At 41.3% G+C, this 24,734-nt stretch overlaps 2 protein-coding genes across 4 annotated transcripts in view; one reads left to right on the forward strand and one right to left on the reverse strand.

The window, feature by feature from the left end:
* Positions 1-24,734, forward strand: part of MACROD2 (mono-ADP ribosylhydrolase 2) — a 901,283-nt gene that overhangs the window by 102,658 nt on the left and 773,891 nt on the right. The gene's annotated exons all lie outside the window — the stretch shown is intronic.
* FLRT3 (fibronectin leucine rich transmembrane protein 3) lies at positions 1,639-16,641 on the reverse strand. The gene is made up of 3 exons (XM_074817242.1): positions 16,501-16,641; positions 8,213-8,958; positions 1,639-7,085 (listed from the first exon to the last, which is right to left on the reverse strand). The coding sequence occupies exon 3, from the start codon at positions 7,038-7,040 to the stop codon at positions 5,091-5,093; it is 1,950 nt and encodes a 649-aa protein (XP_074673343.1). The 5' UTR covers positions 7,041-7,085; positions 8,213-8,958; positions 16,501-16,641; the 3' UTR covers positions 1,639-5,090.

Raw genomic sequence — 24,734 nt, forward strand, 5'->3', positions numbered from 1 at the left:
TTTTTATAACTTATGAGTGCTCTTGCTAAGTTTAGAAGGTCCAGCTTCAGATTTCAAAAAGTGTTTTCAGCTCATGTAGTTGTTAGTCTTGCAGGGTTTTATACTACGACTCCACAACATTTTCATCCTAAGAGAACACCAAGGGGTCTGAAAAGTGGTTGAAGTTGGGTAATAACACTTCTGCAATCCTGGCCTGCAGGTTTTAGATGTAGGACATTTATGATGTCCATGCACAGTGGACATCTGCTCAGTTTCCAAAATGTGTGTTGTGTGCCTTTGCCTTAGACCACCGATAATCCAGAGGATGGTTATTTCTTTTAACACCCATTTTGTTGAAGTGTTTTGGTTTCCCCCTAGGGCAGGATTGTTTCCCAGCCATCATTTAAAGGCTACCGTAAAATGAGTGTCTTGCTTGATGTACAGTGCTGGTAAAACACAAATGATGTTTGTTTTGAGCTAGATGCTCTGTCACCATCTTAGTGAGACCCACCTACTTTGTGTGTGTTTTATCTAGATTTTTTTAGAAGAGCAGGAAATGATTTGATGAAATAACTATTCAAATTAAATCAAACATGCATGTTTACCAAAAGAAAAAACTTTGAAAGCATCTGTGTCCAGAATCTGATACCTGTATTATGATTGTACCTTCAGCATGTTTGAAAGGGCTCTGATTTTATCATAGGGATGGGACTCTACTCTGTCAGCCCCCAAATTAAATTCATTTGCAAAGGAAAAAAAAAGTATAAAATTTTCATGGCTGAATTCAGTCAATGGGCTTTTTCTTTCTGGCTAAACCAGTCTGGGCTAGTTTGGAAGAAGAAACTTGCCAGTTATGGAGTGACTTTATGCTTTGTAAAAAAAAAGTCACTGGTGGTAAGTGCTGGCTTGTGGCTTGAAGCTTTTGTTGTTGTTCTGGTATCAGTAAAGAAACAGTTAATTAAACAAAGATCAGTCCCAAGGTGATGCTGAAACAATATATGGATTTGGAAGCAAGATTAAAGTGTTTTGAAAGCAGAGGGTATCCGTGTGAATTATGATTCCATCCAAAACTATCCCAAACAAATGTGGTTTGGATAAATCCAGGCAGATGGCATCTGCCAGCTCACGTTTGAAGATCTTATCCAACTTTAGCTGCAGGTGAATATGCAAAATCGCATCCTCTTAGCAGAGAAGTCTATACGTGCTTTAGTGCGTTATGTCATCGGTAAATTATTTTAATAGCACATAAGGCTTTATTACTTTTGCTCTTGCTTTATTGCATTTGCTGCTCTACATTCAATATGTACAGCATTGGCACAATATAGCTTGCATGCTAGCTAGTGCATTAGCAGAAGAAATGGTAACTGTGTTCCAAGACCATAATACTTTGAATTTGGTACTGTTAAAGCCAGGAGAAAAAAAAACCCAAACCCCAACAGTTGTTGCATTTCAGGCTGTTGTACAAAGCTAGGAAAGAATAGTTTGTAAATGAAGCAGATTTAGTTCTGGAAGGTACCGAGATGAGACAAAATTAATATGGTTTCCAAAGTACCAGGGCTTTTTTGGAGTCAGCTTTCAGGTTAAAACAGAACTGTGAGCAATTCAGGATAGCAATATAAATTTAAAAAAAAAAAAAAAAGAGAGAGAGAACAAAGAATGTAAAAGATACTTGGCATAGTATTTTAATATGGAGGATGCTGGTTAAATTAACCCTGCACGTAGGTTTAGGCAACGCTGAAAAAAATTCCACTCCTTGCTCCACAATTAAATATTGAACAGTACACTGAAATAACATGGAATTAGAAAATTATCTGAGATAAATTTAATGTGGATTAATGTTATTTTGATAAATGTGTTGAGTAAACTGCTCAATGTAGTAATCCGATTTGCCTACGTATATAACTGTCTAATAGAATGAATTTATGGATGGTGCCAGAGAGCATTGCATGCAGTAACTGCAGTCCTATATGGTAAGTTGAAGAGTCTTGGAGAGACAGGCATGACATGGAGTGGAATAGAAATTTGTATAAATATCCAAAGAAAAAAATACAGAGTTTGGTTTGAAATCAATCTTTCATTTGCCAAATTAATATGACGCAGGTTGCATAAAAGTTGCTGTAGAACCTAAGGAAGATCTTGCATGCGTGGATGTGCCGTTTTTTCCACTGACATCAATTGCGGTATGAGGACACGAGCTCTCCCTGGGAACCTGGCTTTGGTCTCAGCAGAGGCCAGAATCCCTTGTCCAGGTTTTCACTCTCTTTCTGATGGAGGTGAACCAGGAACAACTGGGCCAACTTGTTGGAGTTGCTTTGGATTTGCATACTACTGCCTCACAGTACATGACTTTCACATGAAAAGTCCTCATACTTAAGATTCACGTGCAATTATCTCCTCCTGAAATGGCAACTTTTTATAGCCCATATGACCTTTGCGGGGCATCACCCGAGATGCGCAGTGGGTGGTATGTACCATTACCAGGCCACCTCTGGCTGAGGTGCCTCAGAAAAGGCATGGGAGAGTACTCATTGAGTGTTATTTTACCCCTTTCACAACACAAATTTGGCGTCAACTAGGAGAGAGATTTTCATGCAAATAGCTCGAAAATCCAGCAAAACCGATTTAATTTTGTTATCGGAGAGCTGATGGTGAAGAATTAGTAATCTAGTGCCAGTGACCCAGCCATTAAATGTATCTCTGACATAGGGGGTCCCTATGTGCTAGCTTAGATGAAAAACAGGTCCGTCTTCTCCATCTGTGTTGGTTTTCCTTTCCCACTTACTGCTCGGGAAGCCTTTTGCACAAGAACGTAATGAGGCTCCATGTGCTTAGTCTTGGCTTTCATGCCCTTCCCTAGATTTGTACCTGATAGGAAAATAGAGCAAAATAGTCTCGTCTAGTACATTACACTGAGCTGAGCACATAGTTGTTTAGCATAACGTGACCCTTTCTGTTGCTTTTGGTGTCTTGGATCCAGTGCTCCACGTGAAGCAGAAGATGTTATTTGTGTAAGGTCGGTAGGGAAGCACAGTGCTGCTCCTCCATCTGGGACTCCTCCACTGCTCAGGAACTGCAGGAGGCGTTTCTGAAGGTGAGGTTGAGGAAATGGCACAGGGAGTTTGGAGAGGAACTTCCCTGGGCACATCTGGAAAACGAGGATGAAGAGAACTGTGTGTTACTGGAAGTTTTGGGTCTGCGCAGTTAGATGGATATCTGGCAGGAGAACTGGTGGCAGGCTGACTGCTGAAACCATCAGTCTTGGTGTTTGTCACTGTTTTTTCTTGTCGTCTTCCATCCTTTACCACTCTCAGGAAAACAGACAGGCCAAGCACTGCTAAAATTCTCTTAACATTGAATTGCGTTTGGTATACATTCCTTCTTGTCTGAGATACTGTCCAAAATATTAAGCATTTTTCTTTTTATTTGACGTTTCTGTTGGAAAAAAAAATCTCTCAGAGGGTTGCAACTCCATGCCTTCCCCCCCTTTCATTGTTCACACACTTCAAAGTTGTGAAAACTTGTTTTCCAAGTAATTAATAATAAAGAAACCCTGCAAATGTAATGCTGTCAAGTTGAACAAAGAAAAAGGTGAAGCTCATGACCCGAAAAGTAGTAGCTTCTGAGTGGGTTTCCTATCAGAGCACTGCAGAGGTGCAGCATTATTTTGAACTAAGTTTTCAACTTTATTCATCAATAAGACCAATATTTTTCATGGTTAAGTTACATATGAAAAACTGGGTATTTTATTTTTTTTCCCTTTTTTTAGTTTTTAAAAGCTTGATACATGTAGCGTTGGATCAAGGCACACACAAGACTGGCCAAAGGGCGTACAAAGCACTTTGGTTTTTAGTTGAAGAAACAAAATGATTATGGCAACAAAGAGTGGCTTGGGGTTTAATAAACATGAAATAGTTCATAGTTCAATAGGAAGGCAGAAAGAAACATGTTACCTTACAGATTTATCAAGGGATTTCTGGAAAACTGTGACAGTAATGGGCAGTATTCCTGACTGTAATGGCAGTATACTGAACACATACCTGTATACTGTTTGAGTATACGGTTTAAAATAGCTCTATTCCCCAATTATCCGCTTACCTTTGTGACTAAAGTTTTTGAGACCTTGCTCATATTGCCTGGTTTTTTTGGTCCTGCTTTTTTTTCTTATGAAACTGCACTTTCAGCCCTTTTTCTGTTCAAAGCAGTTTCTAAGTGTTGTCTCTGTCCTCCTGCCCTTGCCTCCTAAATTATGCCTGTGACCATCCATCATCGTTTTCTCAGTCATAAGCAGACCACTGGCTTTGATAACCAGAAATCTATCCCTAAACTGCATCCACCCCCTTGGTTTGTAGAGACTAGCACATTTTTTAAAATTCCTCATTAGGAATTTGATTATGCTTTCTTCCAGGGATCAAATTTTTTTTTTCCTCACGTGTCAAAAGCTTCAGTCTCATGCATGTCCTCGATTCGATTATTTTCTTTTAAATTGGATTTCACCATTGTTGAATGGATATATCCAGACAGCTGATATTGCCCATTACTACACGCATTTTTGTTTATTGAATATTGTTGTGGTTTACAGATTTAATAGACCCAACATTGAAAGTTCTGTGAGTTTTTGCAACCAATTCTTGATCTTCCCGATTTGCCAGCTTCAATGTTATTTTATTGATACCAAAGTGAAAAATGGCCTGTGCTTACACTTACAAGGATCTCAGATGAATGTTCTGACTGCTCAACACGGCAAGAAAATTCACTTTCACAGTCAACAAGTCATCTTACTCAGTAGAACACAAAAGTTAAATGGTCTGTAACTTCAATATTAGCAAGGAAAATACAGTACAAATTACTAAAAAATACTAAAATATAGAATTGTGGTCAGGTATCCCCACTACATTAATCGCAGCAGTAGCCTGAAATTTGAAACTTTTAATAAAAAGTTCTTAAATATAAATTATATGGCAAATGTACAGTACATTGCTTTGTCAGTCTTTTAATCCAGTGTTTTGCAGTAGAACAGCAACTGTTGTCAGTCTTTTCTCGTTTTCTTTAAAAAACAAAACAAAACCAAAAAAACCAACAAAACCCAAACCAGTCTTTCATGTCCTTCAGTATCATGAGTGTGAATGATCTGAATCTGGAATACCACTGTCTCTGTAGCTCCTGTTACTACTGCTTTCACTGTGGCTGTTCTTGTACAGGTTCATGCCGTTGGGTGGGAAAATGGTGTGTATTACAAATTCCTCCTTGGACACTTGGTCGTTGGTTATGGGTATCATCTGGAAAGAAGTCTCCCTGATTTCTAGGATGGAGTTATCCTTCTTGGTTCCCGCTTCGGCGTAGTCGTCTTTTCTCCGGCGTCCCTTGCTGTAGGCGCAGTTCCGGGAGAACAGGGACCCGTTTCTGTGGACGTACCAGCAGACCAGGGCCAGCAGCGCTATGGCCACCAGCGCCACCGCGCCACCGATGATGGCGGCCAAGGGCAAGCTGGAGTTTTTGTAAGGTTCTTTCTCCTGCTCCCGATTGAGGGTCGTGGTAGGGTTGTACATCTTAAGAGGTGCCGTCTCGGTCTCGATGCATTCAGGCGTTTCATCGGAGAGATAGATGTTGCTGGTTTCCATGGGAACCATGCATACACGGTATGGCGATTCTGGTTCGAGAGCCGTCAGCAAATAGTCGTTTCTGTCGCCCGTCACTATCGTTTCAGTTATAGATCCAAAGGCAGGGCTGTGACCCATCTTGAGCCAGCTCAGTCTTAAAGCAGTCATTGGTAGTGCAACTTTCCAGGAGATGTGAATAGTCTCCGTGCTTACGGATTTCACAAATATTGTAATAATTTTGCGTACCGGGCTTGCTGTGGTTCTGTAGTTTTTATTTAGGTTGGGAGTCTTGATGTCTGGTTGTTTGGTCACAGAAACTGGCCAGTGTCCCTGGGCCGGGTATAACGTGTTTGGTACCGCAGTAGTGATTTGGATGGTGCTTATCATGCCATCGTCCTTACAATCAAACAGTTCCGCGTTGAGGTCTTTGATAGCCATTCCACGTACTTTTTCTGGTGCCTGACACATCAGTCCACGTACGTTAACTTTTAAAGGCAATGACTGTAACCAGTCGCGTACCCATTTCATTTTGCACCCACAGTGCCAAGGGTTGTTGCGAAGAAAAAGTTGAGTGATGTTGTCCAGATCATCAAAGACACCCTGAGGTAAATTGCTAAGATTGTTATTGGACATATCTAGTCGATACAACTGCCTTAAGTAAGAGAAAGCATTGGGTGGCACGTGGTTGATGTGGTTTTCTTGAAGATAAAGCTTTCTTAGGTTTGTTCCCGGCAAATTTACCGGTGCGGCTGTGAGCGAATTGCGGACCAACGACAGTTCTGTAAGATTGACTAGATTCATGAAGACTTTGTCTCCTAATCCATGATTATTTAGAAGATTTCCGTCTAAAACAAGGCGTTTTAGATTTGTAAGGTCTTGAAGGGACAGCTCTGAAATCGTGGAAATACGATTATCATCCAAGCGTAGCTCTTCTATCGTTTTAGGCAAACCCCAGGGAATGGTGCTAAGGTGATTGCGAGAGAGAAAAAGAAGTCTGAGATAGACGTTGTCCCGGAAAGCTCCATCCTCGATGCTAACAGCAGAAACAGAATTATCATCCAAATGCAGTTCTTCCAGATAAGGAATTTGTGAAAGTGAATCATAAGTAATGGTCCTTATGTTATTCTCCTGCAAATGCAGTTCTTTAACATACTTAGGGAGGTTAGTGGGGAATTCATCTAGGCTGTTGTGGTATAAATATATTCTTTCCACCCTAAGTAAGTTCTTCAGTTCTGAAGGAATCCCAGCATTATTTATTTGATTGTTCTGAAGGAAGAGGGTAGTAGCATCCTCTGGGATTCCTGTAGGAATAGATGTCAAATCGCGATCATTACAATATATGAAACCCACATCACAGCGACATACTGAAGGGCATGGTTTGGCACTAACAGAGCAAGGTGCCATGTCAAGTAACAGCCCTATTTTAGTCCAAACTAGGAAGATGCTCCAGGTTACACTAATCATGGTCAGGAATGATGAGATTTGTATACAGTTCTGATCTTCAACAATCTAAAAAAACCAAACAAACAAAATTATCCAGATCATCAGTGAAGAAACTGCAGTGAAAATTCAACTTCAACATTACAGAAGACATCTGAAACATGCATATTAAACTAAAATTCAAGCTCGTAGAGACATTTTACTTTCTTTTCCTTACATCAATAATGGTACTACTTCTTGTACTAATTCACGTAAATTAACATGTTATTCTGCATAGTAATTGGAAATAATACAATCAAGTATGTCTGATCTGTGAATTGTTTTGCTTAAGCCAGAAGGCTCTTTCTAAGGATTCCTTCACATTTCATGTGTAGAGACAATCTTTGTTCGCAGATACCCGATAAGTACAGAGCTGACGTGACACCAGAGTTCAAGTAAATCATTCTATATCTGAAAGATAAGAAGTAATTCCTAAGCCAGCTAACTACCCCAGCAGCCCTTAAGTGAACTATAAAACCCTTACCAAACCCACAAGTTTACAGGTGGCTATTTTGGAGGTTCAAAAGAGTTCTAATGCTGAAGCATAAAATGCAGACAAAAGAGCAAGGGCCAGCTGAAGACTTTTTTCCAAGGTTTTCCCAGTGCTCAATGTCATGCCGTTTATCTTATAAATACTGCGGCCTACTTTTCTTGGTTTTCGAGCTGGAATGTTTAGAAAGGTGAATGTTACAATTGATAGGTAGCTAACAACCTGACGTAGCTGGTACAGCTATGGCTTTCTAGTTGACTGGATGGAGTATTTCATTACGTGCTTAATTTCATGTTTAAATATTTGTCATTCTCAAAAGTCTTCTTACTAAGCAGTACACTAATAAGAGACTATTTGGCAGGTTTAACCACATTTTCCCATCTTATTAGTTCAAACTGTGCAAGGTAGGGTAATATAAATTAACTCTTGAGACTGAAATTGTACTTTGCATTGGTAGTGTGTTTGTACATTGAGCTCAGGTAATTAGCATTTTTATAGCTTTTAAGACAACATAATTCAATTACCATTGTAATTAGGGTTGTGAGAACTTCTGCAAGATGACCTATGCATTAAGCGGTGTCATGACCTTTTCTCTTGTGGGTTCATATATTAATTGAACTTTATTCTCTGAGGCACAAAAAGGAAAAGAAATTAATATTGATCCTACCGTATTTAAAGGTATGAGTAAATTTTGTGCTTGAGGATATCCAGTAAAGGAATGTCTTTCTCGCGAGTCACTCTTACGGTTTACTCCATGGAGCTGTTTTTTTCTCAACGGCGTTTACTCAGACGGTCCTTCTTGGTGGTGTGTGTTTCCTGGCTCCTGGCACGATACTCAATGAGCATTCCAACCAAGATTTATCATGGTACATAAGCACACCAGGCCTGGGCGGAGAAAAGCTTCAGCTTCCCTCTTATTTTTGTCCTCATGTAAAGTCTGTGAATGAAGAACCTCTTTTGTTTGGTTTAATGCCTTTAGCAGGAATTACTTTCTTTGTAACTCTTACAAACTCTTCTGTGCAGCGTAGTAGTCGGAGGTGGTAACTTCAGCGCTGCGTGATGCAAACTATTCATTATGCTGAGGCTTGAAGGATGGGAGCCTCTTCAGGAGGTCAGGAATGGGGCTGCTTTTTCCTGTCCAGAATTATCCAAGTATAAACTTCGTGCAGTAACTACATCCTGATACATCCACGCCTCTTTGAGAGAACCATTTTCCGACTCTCGCTTTTTAACACTTCTTCCAAATTTGTAATGCAGGAAAGAATTCCTCCTGCGCTGCAAGAATGCAACTTTCTCTACTGTAGAAATGTTAAGCAATTCAGATGGTTTTCTTCATTAAAAAAACCCCACAAAAATATGATTTCCTTCCCAGAAAACTCGCCTTTTAAAGCTTTCCTTGAACTCTTAAATTTCCTGTGAAATTAAAAACAAACAAAAAAAATTGGAATTAATAACAACTGGTGGACACTAGTATTCAGAGTTGTGTTGCATCCCCTATATAAACCATGCTATGCTTATTGTACACATGACTAGCACATCTTGGTTTCCCAAAATACTGGTATTTCAGCAAAATACAGAGCTCTTTAAGAAGACATTTTGCTGTTTAGTCTCATGTTACTGCAGTTTTGCTGGAACTATTTTTTCCTTTCTTTCAGTAGAAAAGAAAGTCATCCTGAACTGACAGACAAAATATTTGTAAATTATATTTCCCACCTGATTACAAAGGCCAGTCCCGCCTCCTTGGAGGAGGCCAAAATGGTTGCTTGCTTTGTGTTCTTGGTAAACTGAGGTAGACGATGATCCTCTCCTTGGTTTTAAATGTAAAGGGAGCTAATTACCATTCAGTAGTTACTGGATAAAAGGGGAAACGGTTTTGCTAAAATACTGGATTAATATTTCACATATGCAACATGCTGATTCTGAACTGGGGACTAGCCAGGCATCTGTATCAACTCTTTGACAACAGAAATACATATGTGGGTTTGGTCCGTGAAACATGCTTGATTTGTGGTCTGAACTTGTAAGCTATTGTATTTGTCACTTTGCACAGTGGGACTGGTGTTTAGGTTAGCACTTTACCTGATTTATCTAATTTCAAAAAAAGAAAAGTATTTTCAGCTTGGCTGTTCCTATTTCTTGAACTGTAATTGATTATTTTTTGAATGGTATTTTTAACTTGGGCTACTTCCTACCGCTATTGCAGAAAGTGTCCAGTGAGATACCAAGTCTGTGTTCCTTGAGAGCATGTCTGAAATAGAAGTGGTTAAATCTGAAATTAAAAAAAAAATCCTTAACCTTTACTTGCTTCTCACTTTCGTGACTGCACGTTGTCCAGAAAACTGAGCACAATTTCTCAGAACTGAAATGCTAGGAAGAAACAGCATGCTGAATACTGCTTGCTTAGCTGCCTTCCTGTGAGCTTAACTAGAGTAGCTGCCAGTCCTTCATAAAATACTAGACAAAAACAGAAACAGCCTCTGTTTTAAAACTCTGTCTTTGCAGTTTGAAGCAGCTCCATCGTGAAGTAGACCAGTAATACTCCTATAGCAACAGGAAATTTGCACTGATACAAAATTACTGACATAGATACTAATTATGCTGCTCTTTTTCACAGAAAAATGTTGACCATTACGAAAAAAATAAAAAGCCTCCCACATTAGAGATGGCGTGACTGTCTAGTGAGGGAATGGTAAAGCCTCTTCTCTCCTGATGCTGCTTTCATGCTCGTCTGAGCTTTGGTTTTGCACCTTGTTTTCAGCAGTTGTGTAATGAAAGTAGTAAATGAAAATGAGAGACACATTTTATTTTGCTACTGTGGCATAAATAAGTATTTTAACGTATGCTTTATTTAAGGCAAAGACTCAACCCGAGTGGCCACGTTTTAGAATACGAGGGAATGCATATTTTGTTGGTAACTTACGTAATTTGGGTAAATTATGCAATCATTATAAAATGGAACAAAAGGGCTCCATATTCTTGCAGTGTCCAGTTTTCTTAGTCTGTATTACTGAAGTGTTTGGGGAAAGAAGTTCTAGGATCTATTCCTGAAACTTTGCAATAAACAGTTGCTTAAAAGCTGTAGAAAAAATGGTATCTCTTAGGAACTGATGTGAAGTTATGATAGAGGGTATTTTCTGGAAGTCCAGTGTGAAGCAGGAATATAAATTTCTTAAATAGGCCTTTGAAGGCTACAGTAATTTTTAAGTACTTAAAAAAAATCATAAATTTTCTTTAGAACTTTTAGAGCTGTAAAAAACATGTTAGTATTAAGCAAAACAGAGGCTCTAGTATGCATACATTACATATATACGTACACACGAGAAAGTGAGCTCATTTGTTTTACCTTTCTAGCATATAAACTGTTTCCTCTTTGCTCCATTTGATAGTCCTCCCTTCATTTATTGCCGCTATTATAGCAGTAATGTGTAGGATTAAAATGGAAGCACTAAAGCTCATTAAGTTCTTGGAATTTTTTTTATCCCTTCTCTCAAAATTACATGAAAACAAGAGAGAGAAAAATAAAAGCAGGTCTCTTTGGAGAAGACTACACTGTTTCAAAAATGTGGATTAAGACTATACCCCCCACTCCCTTTTCTAAACTTAGAATAGTTTTCTTCAGGTTGTGATTGTTTGATATCTTGCACTTCCCTTTTATATCTCAAGCCGTAGCTGAAAACAATGTTTTTGCATATCAAAGGCTCCAGTGATCTGTCTACAGAGAAGAAGGGAATCCTGCTGCCATGCTCCAACTTTCCCCTTCTTGAGCTGTCTCTAAATATTCCCTGACATCAAGTCATTATAGTTGATCCGGCAGGATGAAAAGAAAAGTGACCCCCACTGGTACAGACACTGTGTCCAGGTTTCTGCAACATCAAATTGAGAGGCTTCATGGACACATGGTTTTGAAAGAAGCCATTACTTTTGAACAGAGCAGATTTTAGAAAGCGTGTGCTAAAATTCATTTTTAAATGCAAAAATGACTTTTTTTTTGGTAACAAAAGTAACGTTGGAGCAACTGAACAGCAGCTTTTTTGCTTATCTTTATTCCAAGTTGAATGTTTTCATGAACTTTGCTGAACTGCATGGTTAAATTACTTTTCCTGGGACATTGTGTAAGCAAGTGTATTACTACAGATAGTGGTAATGCGTGAGCCTCGCGCGTGTACTTATCGCTGTGGTACAGCTAAGCAGGGGGACATTTTATTTTAAAAAGTTCAAAGTAATTTGTGCTATACAAGAAAAACGTACTGAAGGAGAACATTGTATTTACTATAAGGTATGGAGTCCAGCTGCACTCCCTGTCCTGTAGGCAGGCGACAGCAAAAAAAAGTAAAAAAAAAATAGTTTTGGTATATTTGAAAAGTTGGGAGTTTTTCAAAAAACGGTGCCAAAGAGATCTTTTCTTTCCAAGCTGTGATAAAATGTGAATAAAATCAAGACCTGCTTCACTCGAGGTCACACAATGCTTATTTGAATTTCTAATCTACCTCTGTGTTCTCTGGCAGGAACTCTGGTAGTTCAGGGGCTTCTTTCTAACCATCAAAGTAACAGGGGGAAGGGAAACGTTAGCTCGGTATTTTTAGGTTATAAATGACAAGAGTATCGTTTCAAGTTAACAGTAGAATATACGTATTTGAGAAGCCTAACAATTTTTCTTACCTACTTACATTCCAGAATTACCTCTGTATTTGTTTATAATCTGAAATGTATCAGAAACACAAAATGTACTTATCTTTTAAAATACCTGTGAAGTCTATCTACTGTATATACTGCCAGTTTAGTTTACAAAGGTCATGCTGCCTCTTAAATATCTTCACCAACTTTTTTTCTTTAAAAAAATGTTCCACACTGTTAATCTACACTTAAAACAATGCCTATACTTTGTTTTCCTTTAAGTGTATTTCTCGGGGTTAGTTGACAGTGACAGCAAAATGCTTTCTAAGCACCCTGTCTAGGAGCTGCAATTTCCACGATCATCATATTTCAGGAAGGTGCCCCAGTCTTTTGTTTGGTGCTAGGCAAGCAGAAGGTCCCCTAGCTGTCTTTCCAAGGGGTAAAGAATGCAAAAGAGTTTGTTAAAGTTGTCAGTCAGGTTGTATTTCTGTGTTTTGGTGAAATTTGGGTTGCTTTTTTTTGTATCTGTTAGAAAAGATTTACTTGCAGAAAATTTGCTCCCCCCCCTTGCGTAGTAGTTGAATATAATATTGCTTTTGTCTTCCTAGTTCTTACTCAAGTGTCTTAAAAAAAAAATATGCAAATTTTGATGTGATCTTTCCTCAAATGCAAGTGAATCTGACTTAGAAATGGATTCTGAGTAAAAGCTTCACTCCACACCTAAGATGAGCCAAACCAGTATTTGCTGTAGAGGATGGAAATGAACTAAGAGTTATTCCCTTCTGAAGTTTACTTTTAAAACCCTTCCTGGTTTTGAAGATGCTAGGTTGAAAAGATCCAGACTATTAAGCTATTCCTACTCACTCTCTTGTTTTGACTACTCTGCTCCTGCAAAGGTTGCACGTTAAAAAAGCACTTTGAGGGGGAGTGTTTTGCAATGGCTTTTTGTTTGGTGTTTTAGTGCTCTTTGAGTTTAGCCAATTATGGCTTCTAGGTTTTCTTTTGAGAGCTGCTGCTGAGGTAACTCGCCCATGCTTAAAGTAAAAGAATAGAGAACAAATGCTGCCATTGTTTCGAAGTAAAATCTATTTTTTTCCCCTCTTGACAAGTTTAAGTGGAATTATACCTGATGGGGAGTTCCTGGCACAAAACAGAGGCATGTAAAAGTATTACTTAAACACTGTATAAAGTTTCAGTAGTTTTGCTTCTTTCCCTTTTAAAACAGTTGTTTGCTCATCTCCCCATTACTAAATGTACTCCTCAAAAAATAAGACTTTAGAAAACTTAAAGCTGTAAGATTGCTTGAATTCTTACAGCCCATGAAAGGAAGAAGAGTTTGTGATGATATAACAGATATTTACTGAAACGCTTTTCAAGATGCCTGCCCTGAGTGATACTTGGTCACTTATTATGAATAAACATAAGCAATCACATATTAATTCTTGTGCACATTCCTGTGCTTTGAAGTGATTGAGGAAAAAACTTCAGAAATAACTAGCCATTAACATCCATGCTTCCTGCTAGAAGGAGGCAAAGATGGCCATTCACCAACTAAAGCCCCTTCAAATAATTGCAAGGCAAAGTTTGCAAACTCCAGCAATTGCTTTGATTAGTCACCATCGACTGACATAGAATCTTTCAACTTTTAGCTATTGGTGACAAAGGAAAAATGAAAAAATAAAAAAATAAAAAAGAAACCCTACCCAGAAACACATCTTTATTTTGTTCTTGTTGTAAAATGTATACACTTTTATTTCTGGAGCTTAAAGCTTGCTGTGAGTTTACTACAGAGTTTTTTGCCCACTGGGGGGTGGTACACGCTACAAAAACCGTGCTTTTAGGAGCCACAAGTCAGATGTTTTTTGCTGCTGTCCAGTTTTCTCTGCTTTAATTACAACAAAGTCTCCTGTTGAGAAAAACACAGGCAGCCACCAAAGGAGGGAACTTAAAAAAAAAAATGATTGTTAAAAAAAAAAAAAATCACTCTTTCCGAGAGTTTACAGAATCTTATTTGCCATGCTGATTAACTATGGTATTTAAGCTGGTCGTTCTCCATTTAAAATAAAATGGTATGAATGTACAAAAAAAAAAAAAGAGAATTAGCATTTAAAATATATGCCAAGGGTTGTCACTGTTTCTGGTATACAGGAGGAGCACAGAAGGCAGGAAAAAATACAGCTTTTAGAAGTGATTAAACGTGGATAGAAAAACAGAAAAGCTTGATAGCAGCATGAATAAAAGGATTAGAATAACCTCAGTATATTTTAAGATAATTGGCTTTCTATAAACCCAGGTATACCTTTTGTTTATGAAATATTTGAAACCCGATCTTAAACTGGGCTGTATTGTATGGTTTTAGAATAAATTAAAGGAAACTTGAGGGTGGGTGTTTTTTTTTTTTTTTTTTTTGAGGGAGGGAAGGGCACTGAAGCCTCTTAGGTATGACCTAATGCGTGGCATATATTGACAAGGAAAACACATACTGATCTTTCAGTTTTATAGCAAATAATTCTTTTCTTTGTACACTTGAATTGACAAATGCATTTTTCACTCTAATTCAAAGAAATGTTCATTAAGACGCCATATCCCCAGGCAATAGATGGTGAGCATAATTGATGCTTCTATCTTTTTGGGCAGCATATTTTAGGCAAGGAAATTGGGGTCAGGATAATGAATTGGGTTTGGGTTTTTTTTTTTTTTTGGGGGTAAAGTCTGAACATTTTCAGCCTCTTCTTTCTATACTTCTCTGCAGTAGAGGATTTACATGGAAATACATAAGTGGCAGTAAGAAGACGCATTCAGCCGATGTGCTCGTTCGCAGGAATACGATTTAATTGTAAAGTAAATCTGCGTTTCGGTGTGAATCTGGTGTACGAAAGACTCCGCTGTACTCTGTCAACTGACCAGAGCTGATCCCTTGAAGAAGGGAAGCGACTTGCCTTCAGTCCCAATTAGTAACCCCTGGCTAACAGCACTCCACGAATTAATTACACGCACTCGTCGTCGCGTTTGCAACACTCCTCGCAACTTTGCCCGCCTGCGCCAGGGTTGCGCTCAAAACCCCCTTTTGCGGGCAGAGAGATGAAAATTTTGAGGCTACCTCAGAGCTAGAAAGGCAGCTGCCTCCGCAGGAGCAGGGCTTTTATTCGCCAAGGGGGGTAATCTTGAAAACTAAGCAGGAACAACAACAAAAAAAAGCAAACCCCCAACACCCCCCCCTCAAAAAAAAAAAAAAAAAAAAAAAAAAATCAGCGAGCTGTGCCTGGCTGCTGTGAGCTGGGGCAGATGCTGGGAGAGCAGCGGAGAAATGCGGGGAGGGCTATACCCGGGCTTCGCCTCATCGACGAAGTTGCAGCTCCTAATTGTAGTCGAGGAAATGGGTGAAACAAAAGCCTCCGGCCCCTTCTCGCAGCCGTGAAACGGTTTGCGGGGTGAGAGAATAACGCCGAAACGAGGGGTGCCGAGGAAAGGGCTGGACGAAACATTGATTTGCGAGCCATTTCTAAATGCATTCCCGCGCTTGCACGAGGGCAGGCAATCACTTAATAAACTGAAAACAGCGGAAAAGTTGATTAAAACTAAAGTAAGGACCTTGTGCCGGGCAGGGGGCTGCCCGGCTGGCCGCTCTGCCCCAAGAAAGTGGGGGGTTTGGGAGGAAATTTGGGCCTGTTGCGTTCTTTCTTAGCCTACGTGCGACCATTTTGTTCCCCATCTCCTCACCCGCAGACTTTGTGCGTGAGGAGCGGCACCGCGGGGCGGGGGCACAACCGCGCTCGCCCCCCCCCCCCCCCCCCTTTTTTTTTTTTTTAAATATATGCTGAAAATCGAGGGGAGGATGGAGACGGGGGGGAAGTTTTCAAACCAGGAGCGAAATGCGGGGCTGGGGTCCCAGCACACGCGGGCCGTGGGGAGCCGGCCGGCCCGGCGGCGTTGCTCTGCGGGTCCCTCCGCGCTCCCCTCCGCCCCCGCGGAAGGCGGTCTTAGCGCTCTTTCTCCCGGGGCTGGTGCAACGCCGGCACCCGCGCTGGCAGGTTCGGAGCAGCCAGCCGCCTTGCGCCCCACGGCTACGGCGGCTGGGTGCGCAAAGGCCGGCTGCAGCTGCCGCCGGGCCCGCGGGGGGTGGCTTCCGCGCTCCTGCGCGCCCAGCCGCGCAACCAGCGGGGCGCTCCCCCGCCGCAGCGCCCTGCCCGCACCCCGGGGGCTGGGGGGGCGGGTGTGTGCGCGTATGTGCGCGCCCAAACTTCCCGCCGCATCCTCCTCCTGTAGCTCCGCACCCTTCCCTCCCTCCCCATCCTCCGACCCGCGCAACTCCCGCGGAGAAAGCGCTCATCCCGCACTTACCTGCGGAGCGCGGGAAGGGGCGATCCCGGTTGCCGCCGCGGTAATCCCAGTGGTGGCCGGGGCCGGGGCCGGGCGCGGAGCGGTGCGCGGTGCGGAGCCGAGCCGGGCGCGGGGCAGCCGCGGAGCTGGGCGCGCGCCCTCAAGTCGCGGCGGCAGCGGCGAGCCGCGGGGGGCGGGGCCAGACGTCACGGCGGGGGGCGTGGCCTGAGGGAGGGGCGGGGCGGGGCGCGCGGCGGCGCCGCTAGGGGGAGCAGCAGGCGGCGCCATGGCCGCGCCGCGCCGGGGGAGGGGCGGCGGCGCCTCAGCCCTGTGGGGAGCGGAGCGGGGCGGGGGGAGCTTGTCGGTCGTTTCTTAATTCTTTTTTCCCCTTTTTTGGGGGGCAGAACGGCGGTGCCGCTGCTGGCGGCGCTGAGAGGAAGGTGGCGCCCCCTCGTCCCTTCAGCGCTGCGAAGAGCCCCGAGTGACCGTTCTCGGTTCCCCGGTTGGGCTCCCGAAGGCGCAGGCAACGCTGGGAAGTTTAACCCCGGCCGCAGCCTTCCCCGTGGTTTTGGCCCAAAGATCGGGGTGGTTACGAGTCGTACAAGCGCTTTTCAAAGAAAAAATATTCATAAATCGGTGTCGCTTTCCTCAGCCTCCGTAAACAAATGGCCGCGAGCGTGGTCGCTCCTCTGGCGTCATCCTCCAAAAGCAATGTAGCGCCGCGCTTGAGGCGATGGCAGCAGCTTTGGGAGGTTTAAGGGTTTTCTCGAGGTATTAGTGCTTAATGCCATTTAAAATCAGCAAGTGGATAAGAGTTGCCTGGTTTTGTGCTCCACCCGGGATGGCGCTCGCTTGCAGATATCTTATCGTGCCTGGCGAGACTGAGATTGAGGACGAGTGGGGCCCGGCTGGTCTGCAGTCTTTAGGGATTTTTCGTTGGAAAACAAACTTTTTACTCTTTAACAAACCCCAAAATTCATGGTAGCCACAGGACAATCTAGAAAATACATTCCTCAAAATGTTTGTTCCTAAAACCTAGTTTCTTGCAAACTCATACAAGTAGTGTTGGGTTTGGCAGATACAAGTTGATGTTTCTGCTGTTTTTTTTTTTTTTAAATCTGCCATCAAACACGGGCTTCTTCCAAGGTTGACAGCCGCTGCCTTCATGAGTATCCTGTTCTCTTCGTTAGCAGTGCATGGGTGATCTTGGCCATCTCCTGCAGCGTTTTGACCGTGTGTGTTTGCCAGCACAAGGAGCTGATGTCTGGGGGAAGGCAGGCTTCCCAAAACTGTCTTCGCTCATCCCAGTTGTCCTGCAGTTGCACTTTTTGCTGGTATCAGAAGACGGCAAGGCCAAGCTCCGTTGAGCTTAAAGAGAGCTTGATTTCTTTAAGGCCCGTGGAAACTGCCAGAGAGTTGCACTTGCGTATAAAGTTTGAATGCTTCAATTCCCTTTATTTACCTTTTAGTAAAAACAAATACGACAAACTAGAAAGTGTCAAACCTCGAATCTTAATAGATTTTCAACACTGCTTGATGTACTTGGTATTTAGATGTTTGCAATGTTATATACAGGCTGTATTTATTCAACTAATTAAAAAAAAATCTAGTTTGATTTTCCTTGACAACGAGGGAAAAGGATTTTTTTCTCTCTATCAATTCAATTCCAATCTTTCCCTAGGGAGACTAAAAACTAATAATAAATTGATTTCAAGTTAAGGTACAGTTGTCTGTATTGGTAGTCCTGGCAGAGTGAGCTGTGCCCTAATCAGCTCAGTACATACAACTGTTGTATGTACATCTTAATGTGTATATAACACGTTATATGCACGTCCGTAAGGATACTTATGTACACGTACTATACAAACATAGATATGCCTGGTATTAGAGCGTGTCTGTGTCTCATCACGTGGGACAGAACAGTGGGCTATGGTAATGCAGAAGGTGTTCTGAGATGCTGCAAATATCCTGTAGATCTTTTTCAAACTGAGATTCTGTTAAGATTGTAGTAGTATTTTTCAAAACCATTGTGTATTTGGTATTTCTCATGCCTGACTTAGTTGTATTAGTTAACAGATTCCAGCATTATGTTGCTGTGCCATGTTGCTAAGCCTTAGCATACATCTGTGGGATATTCATAAAAGATGTATATGATACGCATTCAGCTATCTTTCAGTTTTATTCCAAGGCTGGCCCAGTGCTGGTGGCATCAGTTAGAAATTACAGTAAATATTCCTGGAGAATTCCAAAGGGCATGTGAGAAATAATTAGATTTTATCAGGTCACAGCTGCTCCAGAGTACTGAAAGGTCTTTAATGTGCTGTTGCAAGCAGATTTTTGACTGCATTCTTTTATGTAAACTCTGTAAATATACTTCTTAAGAACAGGGGTAGCCTTTAAAATACTCTCCACAAAAAAACCTGTTGTGTGTGGCTTGAGCTTAACCACATTCTCCATCTTCTTCCTAAAATCTGGAAATTCAAGGTCTCTTGTGTTCCAGGAGAACAGAGGAGCTCTGTTAATACTGATGGACTTACTCATATGTGGGGAATAAAAATATGAATATGTAACACAGATGTATCAAACCCTAGGAATATAATGAGATATTTTAATTGAATTTCTAAGTTAAAGTAGTCTTTTACCTGTATTTTGTTTATGGAATTAATTAATGCTCGTGACATGGAGATTAAAGTTCTTGTCAGACCTATGGGGAAATTGGCTTTTGGAAGACATGGCAATCTTGTTAACGCTTAATGGGCTGAGAGAGTTTAAAAGGTGGCAGACGGGAAATTCAGAGTACTTACACTACATAATGTGATTCAAAGAATTTGAATGCAAGTTCATAGCACGCACTTGTAAGGTGCCATTAGGTCAATGTGATAATGATGATGCTTGGTTTGTTTTTTTTTCTGAGCACCCTGATGGTATGATAAGAATCTAAGTTCTGGGAACTCCCTCAGCCAAAGGTTGACCTGAATGACTCTTGCTATGATTTGACAGGTGTTTTGGATCTACTTTGTCCTGCTGTAGATCAGGTTCCAGTCATAAACGTTTCTGGGCAGGACATTTATGAAATGTTATGAAACCAAACACACTGACCGGGAAGTGAAATTGCATCTGAGATCACTCATCCTCAGTGCAGAGGAGAGAGCTCTCTTCAGGCATTGAAACTGAACCATTGCTTCTTTGAGCTTCCCAAGGACAGATTTCTTTTAGATAAAGCTGAGAGTAATAGTTTGATATTCAATGATATACCCTGAAATGAATGTTAGTGGTTTTTAGCTTTAGGCTTTTATCAGGTTATATTGATTTTTAAAAGCAGTCTGTCCCAAATCCAAGCTAGGCATTGGTTGATTTGTAGAGACATCTAAGAAAAGAAAACACTATAATATATGAAATTTTGTATGATACATGTCCTATAAAGCTTTCTGATATTGACTAAGTACAGTTTTGCAGCAAATATTTATTGCAGTTTGTATTTGAGCTTAATCTTTAAATGATCTGAACCATTTCAAAATTAGAATCCAATTTTGGATACATTCCTTCAAAAATGAATGCCTGTCAGATTCAGCTTTCAGCATTGTATAAGTACAATAAAGCACTTTGTCAAAGTTGGGGCAGCAGCTCTGTATCAAATGCAACAAAAAAGAGAATGTAATCATGCAAGACAGTCCACAGTAGAGCTAAAAGGGTGTGAAGTCTAAAGCTAAACACTTGGTTAAATTTAGGTGGGCTCAGGAGTGCTTCTTTTTTTTCCTGACAGAGGAATGTTTGAGAGGTAATAGTTGTAATTGTGATTATTCTTTTGTTCTGTCTGTAAGGGCCAGGAGATTAGACGGCTGCACCTGTGTTTTCTGCCATTCCTCTCGCTTCTCTCCATGCTCTCTCCCTGTTCTTCTTTCCAAGTCTCCTAAAGAGCCCCAGGGGAAAGCCCTGTCAACTCAGAAACACCCCTGATGCAACCACATCTCTATTTTTCCTAAGGCAAATAAACAGTTTTGCTTATCAGATCATGTGCTATTGATAGCAAAATTAAGTAACTTAATGGAGTACTTGAAATTGCAAAGCCTATGAGTAAGGTATTTATTTTTCCCTTTATTTACAGAACATGCAGAAATGGATAAAGAGAGCTGAGTGGGTAAAGTCCATACCAAGAAAGTTTGCTCCTAATGCTTAAGGCCGATTGCTTTTTGTATTTAGAAGGCAATTTCCTCTATTTGTTAGTTGTCACACCATGAAGCCACCACGACAAAGTTCTTACGGGAAACGGAGCTAACTCCTTCAGAGCTATGAAGAATATGGGGTTTTTTGCTTGTAAACTTGACAAAGGAAGGATAGACTGACCGTACGCTTGATGTGGCTTTGAAAGTGTGTTAAAGAAAGGAAAAACAGTGTTCCCTGAAAACAACCTCGAAAACTTAGAGGTTGTTTGTAACGTGTAGTGTGTGCGAGGAAGAAAACCGTAGTGGACAAAACTGCTGTTCTTCCCCGAGGGTATTTCTTATATTTGCAGATTCAGGTTTTTATGGATGCAGCCTATACTGAGCCGAACAAAGCGGTAAATGCAGTTTTACAGCTGCCTCTGTATAAGGACTCTCAGTAGTAGAGAAAAAAAATAAAACTTCTGAAATGGCAAAAAAAAAAAAAAAATTCTGGTGCAGTTTTGGTCTTGGACTCTTTTTCTTGGAGCTTTGATTGCTGCTTACATGACAGCTGCCCAAAGGTAGCCTTCAAGAATAGAGAGAGATGGAAGGCAGTAGTGATTCGTGGCTTGCTAAGAAGGGGCTTGGGATGGATGGCTCCTTTCTGTCCGTGTTCCTGTTTCGCCTGTTGGTGTTTGTGAACCCTCTGCTGTTCCTACAGTTGACTGTACAGATACCAAGCAGGCATCTATTTGGTGAAAATTCATGTTTGTTGTTGGATCCTTTGGGTCTAGAGGTGTATATCCATTTGAAGATTAAATCTGCTTTCCCCATTACTCGAGGAATTGGGCAGTTTTCAGGAGACTTTTTGGATGAAAAATCTGTGTTCTGGAAGTTAAATAACAAAATACAAAAACGTTACCGTAAGCGCACTTAGATTACAAGTTATCTTGAAGTGTTAGTTACCTAGATGTGAGGATTATTTGACTGAGTGTGATTTCACTTTACAAAATTTAGACCAGTTCTCACATTAAATATCTTGACTCAAAATGAGATTCTCTCCGACAAAGAAATATTTTCATAGAGGAGTTAATGTTCCCTTAGTGATGTTTTTTATGGTGGAATTTCCCCTCTTCTGAGGTAGGAGTTTAAACGATGCACGTAGCTAAAAGAACAGTTATATTTCCATATGCAGTTTTCATAAATCTTAGTTCTTCATAGCTACATACTGAAAGCTTGAAGTTGATGTTCTTTCTCGCAAGTTTATTTTCAGGCCGCCAAAAACGGTTCTTCTCCTGGTCCTTTCCCTTAGTTTTGTTTTGCTTGCTGATAGCCCCAGTGTTTTTGCCGCCTCTCTCTTTCTTCTCACCGTTGTCAGCCTCTCTCTGCCAGGCTTTCTGCATACACCCTGCCTCTTCCCACCTCCTCTCTTTCTCCTGCAATGCCCAATAGCTGTTCTTCTGCACATCAAACCCACACAGGAGCGTTTACATTCCAGCTCTTTGTGCATGAGAGCTCTTCTGCCATGAGAAGCTGCTTCTGCTGAACCTTCTCTCCCTCATTTGTCGTCCTCCTTTGGCCCCCTTTAACGTGTTAAAAGAGTTTCCTATTTTCCTTCCGTTGGTTCCAAATTAGGTGAGCAGTTTCACATAGGTCTAATCTTGTAAAGGTTCAGTGGCCAAGTTTTGTGCAGATCTATAATGTATTAGTTACCCAATTGGAATATTTAGCATTCGTTGTAAACTTAAAGCGATTGCGTGGATATCGTGCTGCTGAAGGCTTTAGGTGGTGATCTGTTATCTCTAAAAAAACGTACAGTCCCTGCTTTGCATGCAAATCAAATCAAAGCACTAGTGTGCTATTTTGGCCAAATGCACCACCCTAGTTGTTTGCGTTGTTTGTGTCTAGCCTGTGTTAACATCTAGCAATAAGCTGGAGTCTGTGCATTTGCTGATTTGCTTGTGTAATACCTGGGTTTGAAATTACGAAAGGCTATGTGCCAGTGTTGCATATATGAATAACTCAAAAGTGTTTATTCTCAGGAAGGACTAAGTTTACATTGTCTGAACAGATTTGTTTAGTCGTAAGTTGGGGTGATTATTCTGTCTTTGTCTATTCAGCAAGAGAGGGCGTTTCAGAAATGGCTTTGCACGACAGCAGTTAATGCCGCTGGCAGAAAGTTACAAGTTGATATGGTGATTAAAAATGAGTTAACAGGAATTTTGAAATTTCCCTGGCCATGAGGAGTGTAGTTACATTTGATGAGATTCTGACTCAGAAAAAGGATATATATGCAGAAACTTTGTCTCAGTTGAGAAGACAGGCCGCTCTTGTATGAGAATCAGCTCCACCAGCACCATCTGCCTGAATCAGTGTGGAAGCTGGCTTGTCTTTAGCATCTGCTGGCTGAATGTACTGTGGAAAGCTCCTTGAAGCTAAACAGAAAAAAAAGCAGTTGCAAGGCATATGTGTATTCTTTCACATTAGCTTTCCCTAGTTATACATTATTAATACCGATTTTACTTTTTACTAGGGAAATTTCTTCTAGAATTTACCTTGAATTTAAAGGAGATCTCATTTCTAAAGCATCGACATGCTCAGCAGAGGCATACTGTTTCCTTCGAGTCTCAGAAGCACACTCATGTTGGAGGGTTTCCCAGCTATTCCTAGAGCCATCCCTCTTCAGTTTTGCCCTGTGTCCCAGCTGCCACACCTGGAGAGAATGACTGGGAACACTGGTGAGTGGGGAGCAGCTCTGCCCTGCCAGGCGTCTGCCCAGAGCTCGCTGGCCAGTAGGGAAGTGAGGAGAAGGCCTGAGACCTGGGAGTTCCTTTGAACAGGCGATGGACACGCATGATGTCGTTGGTATGCCTTGCCGCTACTGGGGATGAAGTTCCTTGAAGTGGTAAGAGACTGAAGTTTCATGGGAAACGGGATCTGAAAGTAATTTCAAGCTTAGTATCTGGAGCAGTGTTCTACATGTTTTTTTTTTTTTTTCCTTCCTTAATCCATCTTTAATCTCCTTCCTCAAAGTTTTTGTTCTTTGGCCTTTTGTGAACACGCACTAATTGCTGCTGCCAATCCCAAGGCCTTGGGGGAAATGTTGGGATTCCTGAAGAGGAGCAACCTGTAGAAACCCATAAGAGACCTTCAGCTCTGTGACTCAGGAAAACAAAGGAGTTTGGGCTGAGCTCAGGGTGGATGTGGCTCTGCATGATGTGCAGCATATAAGAGAGACATCTTGTCTGAGAAGGTGACAGCAGTGGCTTTGTTACTGAAGAACAGAGTCTTTCTGACTCTGGATGGTTCAGAGAAGTAGGAAATTGTAGAAGGCAGGATGGAAATCTTGAGGAATGACAGCTGTGCATTAGATGAACACTTTCATCAAGGTCTTGTATTTTCTTTTGAGTTCCTTGTTTTTCCTCTCACCTTAGAAGTAAGAAAAGCAAACTCCTTCCTTCCACATACATAGCTGAGCATGGTTTTGTCTCCCCTGAGTGGTCTATGCAATAGTAGCTTTGTATTAAATTCATTGATGGGGAAGAGGATTTTCAAAGCTGTTTCACAGCCACTCTCCCAACCTGCTCCTCCACCCTGAAGCCCACAACTCTTCACTGAAGGTTTGTGGCATCAGTGCCAGAGGCTTCATCTTCATTCCCTTTGGAAAGGAGTTGGAGAGAAGGTCAAAGGCAGGCCTAGGTCTGCCAGCCCAGCAGCTAAAGCTAACGGCCTGTACTACAGTCATTACAGTATAAGTGATGTCATGGAATAGAGAGATCAGTGATATATGCTCTTAGGTGGTTTGGCTTTTCATTTCTTTGCTTGGTAGTCTAGATGGGTTATAAAACCAGAATATAAATCAATTTCTAATTTTCAGGTATTATGACAAAGCTTGAAGTGCAAAACTCAGTTTTGCACATTGCTGTGAAAGCAAAAAACGACTTGGTGGTGTGTGACAGGGCTAGTGGACCCACGAGCTGAATCAAATATGGTATGTCCGCGGTCCTAATTAAAGCATTAATTTAGCTATTTCCAGAGAAGCAGGCTTTCAGATACAGTAACACATGTGAGAAATATTTAATTTCCACTTATTGATGAAAAAAAGTCTTCATT

The sequence above is a fragment of the Strix aluco genome, chromosome 3, assembly GCF_031877795.1.
Source record: "Strix aluco isolate bStrAlu1 chromosome 3, bStrAlu1.hap1, whole genome shotgun sequence".
NCBI classification, from domain to species: Eukaryota; Metazoa; Chordata; class Aves; order Strigiformes; family Strigidae; genus Strix; species Strix aluco.